General features: G+C 42.3%; 1 protein-coding gene across 1 annotated transcript in view; it reads left to right on the top strand.

Annotated features, from left to right (window-relative positions):
• Positions 1-12,037, top strand: part of LOC311129778 (bromodomain-containing protein 1-like) — a 34,998-nt gene that overhangs the window by 10,829 nt on the left and 12,132 nt on the right. The window contains exons 8-9 of the mRNA XM_084162216.1: positions 213-515; positions 11,447-11,998. Of these exons, the coding sequence (XP_084018342.1) occupies positions 213-515; positions 11,447-11,998 (855 nt within the window). The remainder of the gene's footprint in view (positions 1-212; positions 516-11,446; positions 11,999-12,037) is intronic.

The following is a 12,037-nucleotide window of genomic DNA, read 5'->3' as shown; positions in this document are numbered from 1 at the left end:
CGGACAGCAGTGTTTGCACAGATCCAAATTAATAAAACATATTCCTGGTCTAAGAAGCACTTTCAATTGACTCGCTCCTTTGAGCATTTTTGTCTAGGAGTTTGCTTAATCTGGATCCTCAATATAATTATACTTACCTAGGCTACTTATTGTTTAGTTAACATCAAGCAAATGTCTCCCAATGACAGTGTTATCTTGTTGTCCTTTCCCAGTGGACCGGGTATTGGTCCCATCCAACCGGCAACACATGCCTCTGGAGGAGCAGCTGAAAGAGCTGCTGGAGAAACTGGACCTGACGTTCTCCATGAAGTCCAGCCCGTCACGTTCCAAACGCCTCAAACTGCTCAAGAAGAGCATCAACGACGTCCGCTGCGAGATGAGCCTGAGCCTGAGGAGGGCCTCCCACCACTCCCATTCTCACTCCTCTTCCTCCCACTGGTCCTCCCATCCAGAAAGGAGTAAAGTTGGGGAGGCAGAGGGGGTGAAGACCGATGGACAGAGCCCTGATAACGAGGGTAGGTTTTTTCAAGTTGTTACTTTATCTGCATTGGAGAACCCAATATTATTATTATTATTATTATTATTATTATTATTATTATAATAATAATAATAATAATAATAATAATAATAATAATAATAAATTTAATTTGTATAGCGCTTTTCATTACGTAGTTATATCAAAGCTCTATGGAGGAAAAAAAATTAGATTATATACAATAAAAATGTACAACATATATTTAGAATCAAGGCAGGTAAAATAGCAATAGTGGGCTAGGTGCTAAATACATTTTAGATTGGCACTAGGACTGTTAAAAAGAAAGTCTGTAGAAGTGGGTCAGTATCATGAGAATTTCTATCTCTAATTCAACCTAAGCTTGAATCATTACCAGGGGTTGTAAGGCTCTGGTTTTAATCATAAATGATTCAAGGTCCACAACCAGCAAGATTGATCTGTATTTTTAATCATGGAGAGCTCTGGCGCCAAAAAATACATACACAGCCTTTATACCCCCTGACACACAAAGGCACTTTGCTCCGCCCACCTTTAAACAGCTCCTCAGTCCCCTTCACCCTGGAATGCTTTCTCAGCAGTTTCTAACTCCTCCCCCTCTGTTAGTGGGTTGACCCTACATTATAACTCTAACACCGTTCACACATTTATACTGTATTTGGGGTGAAATACTTTAGTCATTATTCTTAAAATACAAATTAATCTATCAATCCACCCCTTTGACTAAATGTTTTCACATTCAGGATAAATGTATTTTACAAGCATGATTAATCTCAGAGATTACGTCAGAACTAATAAACATTTCATCCAATGGCGGTCTTTCAGGGTCAAAATCCTCGTCATCCTCCAAGCCTGGAGGATCGTTTTTCACATTCCCCTGGTCAGAGTCCGGAGTCGGTCCATCTCTCATCATTGTTGAGATACTGCATTTCACCAACGCCTTACTCACCAATCCTCGGACACAGGGAACAAGACAACAACCACATAATACAAGAATACCCATACAAACACTGACTGCCCCTAAGATGGTGGCTGCTATGGTTTTCCATTTACCAAACATTTCATCAAACCACCCTATCCACGATGTACTAACTTCTGAGTTCTCAGTTCGTTCTTCACTTAGTGCAGTTAATTCTGCAAGAGCTCGGGTGACTGTCCCATCCAGTGTGGTGTTGTTAGGGATAAATGTGCAACAATGGCTTATCATTCTATAGACATTGGCCCTTTCTGCCTGATCTAGAGCCAACCTCTTTTACTAAGTCATGAGTGGGATGGCGGATAATTACTCGGAGATCCCCTTTACTGCATCTCTAGTCAGGTCTAATACACAGGTAAACATTTCCTTTGGCACTGGGGCGGTCAACATTGTCGGTCGCCCAATGGAGCATGCATAATAATTGGTCTCCCCAAGGCCCTACCAGTGTACTTCATCCACTTTAACCAGAGATTTTCATCCGGGACTCCCTCTACTTCCCCTTGGTTCCATTCTTGGAGGAGAAAATATTTTATCGTGGACGGGTTAGTTGAATTGACTCCGTCATCCTTTGACTGATTTACTCGGTCAATCGCTATTAATGGATTAATGACAGGACCTGGGCCCTCCATCTCTTTCGACTCCACCAAATGTAATCGTAGACAGGTATCGCGTCTGTATTTGTCCGTGCAAGCCCAGTAAGTTCTTTTCATGTCCTCTTTAGTGACCTTTACTATTGTTACTACCATCTCCGTGGGGATGTCGTTATACCTTCTTATCCTCCATCGGGACGTCCAGCCCCCCCCTGTCTCATATCTCCATCCCCCAGTATGTCTAAACATCTGAGCCCAGGAACAATCCGCAGAGGGAGCTGAACATAAATACAATGGGATTCTATAATCCCACGTTGCTACGTCTCTAACCCTTATTCTGAATCCGACAGTCTGCCCTTCTCTGACTCCCATTTTGTAGGCCACTCGTCCTTGACGGTCAGGATGTCGGGTCACTTCTCTTCTCTTTTACTTCTTAACAATGGTAAGGGCATAGCGTAATTGGTGGTGGATCTTGACATATCAAGACCATTGCCGAGACTATGATGCAGCTCAAGTTAGCCCTATTCCCAAAAACCGCCAACCCTCTCCTGTCCTCAGTCTTTCTGCTTGGTATCACCCCATACTCACACCCTGAGAACACACTACAGTGATGATAGGTCGGGGTAGGAGATCTTCATTAACAGAGGTGATTCCCCAGACCCTATTGGTCCAGTTCTTCTCTCTAACTCTGCGTGTGTTCAGTGGTGCTTGTATGTGTTCTTACCTTTTTGCAGTGGGTAACGTGGACCCAGGTTGCTCTTTTTGCTATTCTAATGGCAAAGGCAGTGACCAATATCACCTGATAGGGCCCTTCCCAACAGGCCTGCTTCCAGTCTTTCTTCTTTAGGGACTGGATGCTCACCAGTCACCTGGTTAGATAGAGTGGGACACCTTCTCCTTTAGTTCACCTGTGGGGCACAAAACCTCTGACATACCGCTCACATCAGTATTCTCTTTCTAGACTGTATCTAAAAAAAAATTTTAAAAGTATTTTGTCCTCTCCTTCGTATATTATTTAATCCTACCATTAGCCTCTTCCCCCCTCTTGACACACAGTTCTGCTCATGTGTCAATATTACCACCTACCTAAACAATCACTTAGGTAATATTGGTAATTTATCATCCAATTGCCATCCCTTATTTATTTTTGAGACTGTCCCTTGCTTCTTTATTGCTCCTCCCACTTCCTTTGTCTTTTATGGTGGCTAAATTCGACTTTCATCCAGTTCAGAATCAATAGTAATCCAATCAATCAATCTCTTATCTTGTAAAAACACTCATGTTTAGTTCAAACTCTTTTCTACCCCGGCTCTCCCGGGCTTGACCTGAAGACTGATGGTTGGACATGACAGGTCCATACTTAAATATTTAAAACCTAACACAAACCCCCCTTCATGCTGTAATCAATCAAGAAGATAGCAAAGGAGAGACCGGTATTAGCCTGAACTCTGCTCAACCCTGGTGCCGCTCCCTTCACAATGTTTGAAGGGAGACAAAAGACAGCCATGGATTGAAGGAAGAGCAAGCACTTCGACCCTAGGTCACCTAAGTCTTCTGCCTAGCAACAAAGAATAAAAACTCTATGTTCGTGATTAACCCAGTTATATCTAATAGCCCACCAAAAAAACTCCCTTATCACCATCTTTAAATCACGACCAATGTCATATATCCCTCTTTACTCTCTACCATTTGGGTAAAATCCCTGTTATATGTAGGAAAAGCTAAGACTGTTTGGGAAGTGAGCAACTTTTTCCTCTTCATAAATTGTTCTTCCTCCTCAGAGTTCCAAATGATTTTACCATGGGCTGCCATTGCCTTCCCATAGATAAGATCACTTAATTTACCAGTATGCAGTACATAAGGAGTACCCAAGCTTTACGGCAGTCTATCATTCCCAAAAAGCTCATCATTCTTCATCTATTTCTGGACAGCTAGTCCCTATCTTAAATTATCCTATCCAGCTTCCTATTACTACTATCTTCCTGATCTTATTACTAAATCAATGAACTAGGCAATAGCTGTTTCGCATTACATTGTGCCTTCCTCTGATTACTGCAGCTCATTGCATTAATTTAGTTTCAAATACCAACTTGTTGTTTATTAAAGCATAATAAAAATGAAATGTAAATGACAACATTTGATAATATCTCAACTTATTTCTATCCCGTAAAAGTAATCCAAGATTAGTACAATTGACTAGCAACAGGTATCTTTCATTCAGGGAAAGCTCTCTCCGTCTTCTGTTATTTTAATGTTTCAAATCCTATTATTACCAAATTATAATCTTCTTCACACTTTTCACAGCACTATAAATTACCCTCAATTTGATAAAATAAACCATCCCAAAGTCCTCCTCTCATGCCCCCAGAACCACCAGTGTGGATGACCAATCAACACCAGAAAGTCAAAACAGAGCCCAGAGGCCATTGAAATCACCCAACAAACCGTTCTATCCCACAGCATAGTAAACACCACCTATGAACTGTTGAAAATCCCCTAATCCCCCTTTATAACCAACATACTAGGTGTGTTGTTTTTTATTTGAAAAACCCAATTTGAAAAACAACAACCACAAATAGCCAGGCCCCACTTAATTTGGTAGCTCACTTTTATGACCTAAATACTGCCTAACTTCATTACTGCTCCCCCTAGCCCTGGGCAACATTCCAATGAGATAAGCTAATCTCTTTCTCCTGGTTATACATTTTGTTAACCTTCAATTACCATCAGTAATCTAAAAATGGTAGTACACACAAAACATGATACAGATATCCCCAGTCCTAACCCATCAATAATTGTTTGTATCAATCTATTTCCTCATAACTAATCCATAAAACCACTCAAAATTCCTCGAGTATACAATGATTATTTAATTGATTACCCTAAATCTGCTACATGTGATCTCATCTCAAATGATCCATTATCAATTATTTGATCAACCCCCTAGGAAAATCTGTTTCCCCTTCTATTGTTCCTTTCGCCCCTGTAAATGTCAGATTTCATTCATTAGCCAATACAATCACATACTCCGTATAAATAAGACATTATATTTTATCCCAGGCATTCCCTTAACATAATGCTATAGGAGACTTCCATCAATCCTGGAAGCCGCTATATAATACCACATTTCATTAAGTTCACTACACCTTCTAATATAAACCTATAACCCCTTTCTATTAATTTAATCCTCTCAACCTGTTGCATTGATGTTTTTAAAATATTAAACCTATTGTTTAATAACTTCATACTTATAACCAATGTTTATCCAATCCATCATCCTAATAGTAAAAACGATATCCCATTGTTGTCACGTTGCTGTGTATAGGTGTGGTGTAGAATCAGGCGCAGGCAGCAGAGGATAAGTCCAACAAGACTTTACTTGAGCACACAAAAATAAATCCAAACCGCCCGGAGGCAAAAGGACGCACACAGGCGTAATAGCGAGCGCACACACAGGTGCGTAATACTCTCCTAACACACAAGGAGGAAGCTATGAAAATAGCGTACCGACACGGGTAGCGCAAACATGACACAAACAATTACACACAACACTAAACTAACAACAAGGAAACTAAATAGGGTGCTAAATGAGACATAACACAAAACAGGTGTGACTAACAGACAAAACCAAACAAACAAGAAACATAGAGCGGTGGCAGCTAGAACTCCGGAGACGACGACCGGCGAAACCTGCCCGAACAAGGAGGAGGAGCCGCCTCGGCCGAAACCGTGACAATTGTTCACGTAACGAAACCCAATTATCGTTTTAGAATTCACCAATTATTTTCATACACCACTGGTGTTACCCAACCTATACAATAAAGTAATAACCATTAGACTTCGTCAAAGAAATGCTTTTCATTCAACTATTAAAACTTCTGCTCGATCTAGTCAAGCAAGTACAACCCTTTTACCCGGGAACTAGAATCATAAATTATTTTCCTTTGTCCTCAACTTAAATAATTTTCACAGCTATATCGCCATTTCAGTTCGCTATTCAATTTCTTTAACTGTTCTCTCTGATTAGGCCCTAATTATTAAAACAAATACTTGCTATCGTTGATAAGCATACATTTAATTATATTCCTATCATTTAAACTATGTACTGTCTCTCACCCCTACTTCCCCCCCTTCTCCTTCCTACACAACGGGGGAGGCGCGGGGGCCTGTAACATATTTACATAGCTTTAGAAGTATTCTAGAAAAGTCTATCTAATTCAACTTCTCACATTTCTCAATCCACGTAGTAATCTAGGTCCATAGCCCCAATGCGAAAGCTTTACCCACTGTCCCTACCTGGGTTCGAACCAGGGACCCTCCACATACATTGCCAGTCACTCCACACAATCTGCGATTCTCTTAAAGCAACTACTTCCAGTTCATAGAGCAAGTGACGTCACCAATTGAAAACCGCACTAGCTCTCACCTCATTCAGCAACACACCTAACCAAATACTCAGTAGTATCCGGTTACCACCCATACCAGCCGTTGAATTCACTCATACACACAGATTTCACCTCATGCCATTGAAATGCCCAACAAAACATAATAGTTCAATGGAACCCTCTATTTGCTCTCTACTATTTATACATTACTTCTATAACCACATTAGTTATGGTCCGATTACCCATTAAACCTTATCACATGATCAAACAACGGCACAACCTTAAACTCATATGGGGCGGCAGGCAGCTTAGTGACTAAGAGCGCCACGCCAGTAACCGAGAGGTCGCCGGTTCCAATCCCCGAGCCGACCAGGCGAAGAATCTGTCGATGTGCCCCTGAGCAAGGCACTCAACCCCAATCGCTCCCATAAGTCGCTCTGGACCAGAGCGTCCGCCAAATGACTGTAAATGTAAATATTCTCTACTTTCTCACCCATGACGTACGTCTACGTTTGGGTGAGAAAGTTCATACGTATATATCGTTAGAAATGTATAGGTACCTCTCAAATAATCGCTTCGTGGTGTTTTTAGCCAATTCTTAATCGACACAAATCATTTCTTCAAACATTTTATCTGTGGAACCAAAAAATACACTGCCCTTTCCTTTATCCCTGCAGTCGCGATGGTTATGACCTGTTCTGTTACAGTATTTACACGGGGCCTTACACTCCCTGGCCAAATGTCCCTCTTTGTTACAGTTAAAGCACTTCCTCTTATCTCCTCCCCTATTCTGCCTCCCTAATTTATTACAGCTCTCTAATCTCTTCAACTCTCTGTTTTTAAATTCTGTAGCTTTTTTCAACTCTTTCTCTCTATCCAGTTCTTCTCTTAGCCTGCCTATCGATGTGCCCTTGAGCAAGGCACCCAACCCTAATTGCTCCTGTAAGTTCTTTCTGTAAAACTTCCCGCTCTTTCTTACCTTTATTAGCCTTCCCCTCTTTCAACATTCCGGCTTGGCCGTCATATGGTGGGGGAGGGGCGGGGACCAGTCCTAATTTTCTCCTACACATGACAACGTTATCATCTGGGCTTTCTTTCCAAGCCTGCTCTACTAAAACTGGATATAACCTTTCTGCCCTCTGCTCTGGGGGAGGCACTGAAACCTCAATTTTTACTTCATTTTCTCTCTGCATAACTATTTTTTTTATTTTCTGTCCTTCCTCTCTTCTTCGAGCTTCCAAAAGCCATACTCTCGCTGTCTCTAGCCCCTCCCCTCGCTGTTTCTTAAAATCCGTTCCACAGTTTACATGCATCTGCCTAATCATAACCTCTAACTTCTCCACATCGAGATGCCCAATAAATCCATACCTCTTCTCCCAAATGGATCCATAAAACATATTTCTTCGATCCCTCCCTAACATATATCTTTCATCCCCCGTTAATTCTCGGACCTCTTTAGAATATTTATTCCCCATGGTAGCAAAATAAGAAATCCCCCCCCCTTTAGTAATAATTCAATCAATAATTATTTCCTTTGGGACTTATTAATAGTGGGACTTTTGAAAAATGTTATGATCTGCTTTTGTAATCAACCATTTAAATTATTCAATCCGTAACCCAGAGTTTTTTAAGACCCCAGTTTTAAACGGATGGGACAACCATTTTTTTCTCACGCGACTTATTTTAGTCCCTTCCTTGAAACAATTATGACGTATTTCGATGGATCATTAGGTCTCACATTTATACAACCTTATACGATTTTTTGCTAACACTATCCGTAACCTAGAGGTCGTAACTGCTCCAGTTTTATGAAATAGACAGAGTTAGAGCAAATCCCCAGCTGTTTATGACTCTCGACTTGTTTAATGTATCTATCTCACACGACGATAATTAGCCCCCTTCCTGTTTATATTGTAAAGACTGTATCTCGTACAATCTCAATATTAACTAGTTTATTTTGGTAATAGCTATTCACCTAGGGTCAATTTCGGACCCCCCTTCCTTCCTTTATAATTCTCTTATGAGATTTTGGTAACTATTCTCTGCCCTTCACAATAATTATTATTCTCATACAAGTTCAAATAATCTCACCTAAATCCATGAATAAAAATTACTGACCTTCTCCTTGCAGCAGTTGGGATTTAAATGCTTTTCAGATCTCGTTAACGTCTTTATCGTTCATAAGATTCATCACCGGCCTGTTTATAACCTTAACGTCGAAGGCCAGGTCTATTCTATACGGATGCTATCATCCGCCCGTGCACGGTTTCGGTGTCCTTAGAACGACAAAGACGTATTTTGAGCTCCGCTCGAAGGACCACTTGTCATGAGAATTTCTATCTCTAATTCAACCTAAGCTTGAATCATTACCAGGGGTTGTAAGGCTCTGGTTTTAATCATAAATGATTCAAGGTCCACAACTAGCAAGAATGATCTGTATTTTTAATCATGGAGAGCTCTGGCGCCAAAAAATTCATACACAGCCTTTATACCCGCTGACACACAAAGGCACTTTGCTCCGCCCACCTTTAAACAGCTCCTCAGTCCCCTTCACCCTGGAATGCTTTCTCAGCAGTTTCTAACTCCTCCCCCTCTGTTAGTGGGTTGACACTACATTATAACTCTAACACCGTTCACACATTTATACTGTATTTGGGGTGAAATCCTTTAGTCATTATTCTTAAAATACAAATTAATCTATCAGTCAGGGAGAGCATTCCATAGAGGCAAGGGAGCAGAAGGCTCGGTCCCCCATAGTTCGGAGACGTTTCTTGGGGACTTTTAAGTTGTAGGGAGTGGCTTGAGCGGAGAGTCCGAGGTGGCTTGCTGATGGAGATGAGGTCGTTGATGTAGGTGGGACTCAATCCATTCAAGGCTTTAAATACAAGCATGACGATTTTGAAGTTGATCCTGTAGTTAACCGGCAGCCAGTGGAGTTGGGCCAGAATCGGGGTGATTTGGTCTGACTTCTTGGTCCTGGTCAGGACCCTGGCAGCACTGCTCTGGATTACTTGGAGCCTCTGTAGTGATATCTATGGCTTCCGGCAGGGTGGCTCTCTCTTCAGCATGACCAAGTCAGACAGTAGCTAGGTTTCCATCCAATTTGTGACAGATTTTCAATGCGAATATTCAAAAATCTGCAGAAAGAAAATATTCAAATTTTCCACCAGTGTGTTTCCATCAAACTGACTTGTTGTGGGGGGAAATAAATGTGTGTGCTGATGTAGTGCACATAACAGGCACTTTTCATGTACCGAATAGAAATCGAAAGTTCAATGTGTTTCTATCGCATTTTAAAATCGACTGATGGTTTTGGTGCATGCTCTCTAAACAACAGTTCACTGATAGTGTACAGGTTAGGTTATATAATGAGCTATGGATAAGAGCAATATCATTTTTATTTGATAATTGGTAGCCAAACATCGATCATCATGTCACCAGCATTCAAATAAAACCCTCAATATTTGTTGGAAATTTGCATCAAGCTCATCAGCATCCAGCATCTGCCTATGCTTTTCCACATCGTAGTGGTAGGACAACGTAGCATATCATCGCGTGACTCCAAGTTTACTTAGACATAATGGTTTATTATAGAAATATTTGCCATAAAGGAGAGGGGTAGGCCCTGTCAAAGAGGTGGGGCTTTAGCAGGGACTGAGAGATGGTGATGGACTCAGAGTCACGGATGGCTGGAGGGAGTTCCAGAGCCTAGGAGCAACCCTGGAGCAGGCTTTGTCGCTGAAGCTCTGGAGTTTTCACCTGGGATGGCAAGGTGGCCTGCTGTGGTGTAACGGATTGCGCGTGTGGTTTGGTAGGGGAGAAGAAGGTCTGAGAGGTAAGAGGGGGCTGAGTGGTGAAGGGCTTTGTAGGTCAGAAGAAGGGTCTTGTAATTCATTTGTTGGGAGACAGGGAGCCAGTGGAGTTCATGGAGGACATGGGTGATGTGCTGCCAGGGCTTAGTGTGGGTGAGAAGTCGTGCTGTGTTTTGAACCATTTGGAGTTTATGGAAGGAGCTTGCGTTGATGCCGGAGAGTAGTTGAGTTGCAGTAGTCAACACTGGAGGAGATTTAATGTATGTATTTATGAGGGTTTCAGCGTCAGGACGGGAGAGGGAGGACCTGACTTTGGCCAAGCACTCAGATATCCCCAGTGACCTGGTGTCAGGCTGTCATGTGCTTCTTAGTCCTTTGTTTTATTGGTGGAAACTAGATTTAAACTCAAGCTAGATCAGGATTTAACTGTAACCTCTAACCCCAAGTAAGTCACGCCATCATACCATATAGTGTGCTTAGCCATGCTAACCTGCTACCACATAGTCTGGTGTTAATGCTAGGTCACATGATATGATATGTGTCCCGTGTAGCTCAGTTGGTAGAGCATCGCGTTTGCAATGCCAGGGTTTTGGGTTCGTTTCCCACAGGGGACCAGTATGAAAAAATAAATTTAAAAAAGTATGAACTCAATAACTGTAAGTCGCTCTGGATAAGAGCGTCTGCTAAATGACTAAAATGTAAATGTCAATGATATCCCTTGCCTCTGGACATCCCTTTGCCTGGTTAATGAGTGTGCCTGCTGAAGTGGGATACTATTGTAGTGATACAGTATATCTGCATGGTAGCATGGCTTTCTCTTTAACATGGTCATGGTACAGTGGAGTTGATATGCTAAGAGCCTGAATTGATTCACAGTAAACCTACACTGACCTACACTTCTAGAATGCAAAATACTTTGCGTGCTGTGATTTAAATATTTTGCTGTCTCATTGGTTATTTAGCTATGCATTCTAGAAGGCAAGATAATTTGTATTGAAGTCTTGTAATTCTGCAAGGAATAAGTCTTCACCCTGAGGATGATGTGCTTTAGGAATGGTTCTGGTCATCTTTATTCAAGATGTACAATACTTATTTTCATATTACATTGTGATCTATATAATGTTATGCTTTCTATGTGTTTTCTCACTGTATTCTCTCCTATTCTTCAACAGGGGACAAATCATTACCTCCCAAATTGGAACCCTCTGACTCCCTACCTCCTCTCCTGCACTTTGAGAGCAACTCAGAACCCCCTACCCTCAAACCCATCCACCCCAACCCCACCCTGGACAGCAAGACCCACGGACAGGTCAAATTTGACCAGGAGAAACCCAACAGTGCTTCCTCCACCACCCCCAAGACCCTTCTCAATGGCCACTCCGACTCCCAGAACCCCCTGCTTCTCTCAGAGGGGAACGTGAGTGTGGTGGCCACCTCCACCCTGGCCCAACCCTCGGGGATGACTGTCAACCGCCGCACTGCTGTGCTCTTCAGGAAGTCCAAGAACTCTAGCCCTGGGAAGAACCAGGGGTGCAGAGGAGGCGGCGAGGCCCAGACAGGGTGCCCTCAGCTGGGCACCAAGGCCTTCCTGTCGGTGATGATCCCCAGACTGGAGACCCTCCTCCACCCCAGGACCAGGAAGAGGAGCCACAGTCCCAGCGGGGGGGACAGCGAGGGGGGCGGAGACGGGGAAGACGAGTCCCCTGTCAAACGCATTGACACAGGTAAATAGGGTTCTTTTCACTTGTCAGAAAATAAAGTAC

Source organism: Coregonus lavaretus (genome assembly GCF_964263955.1).
Source record: "Coregonus lavaretus genome assembly, chromosome: 5".
Lineage (NCBI taxonomy): Eukaryota > Metazoa > Chordata > Actinopteri > Salmoniformes > Salmonidae > Coregonus > Coregonus lavaretus.
Note: the sequence above shows the minus strand (reverse complement) of the source record. Positions and strands in the feature narration are given on the sequence as shown.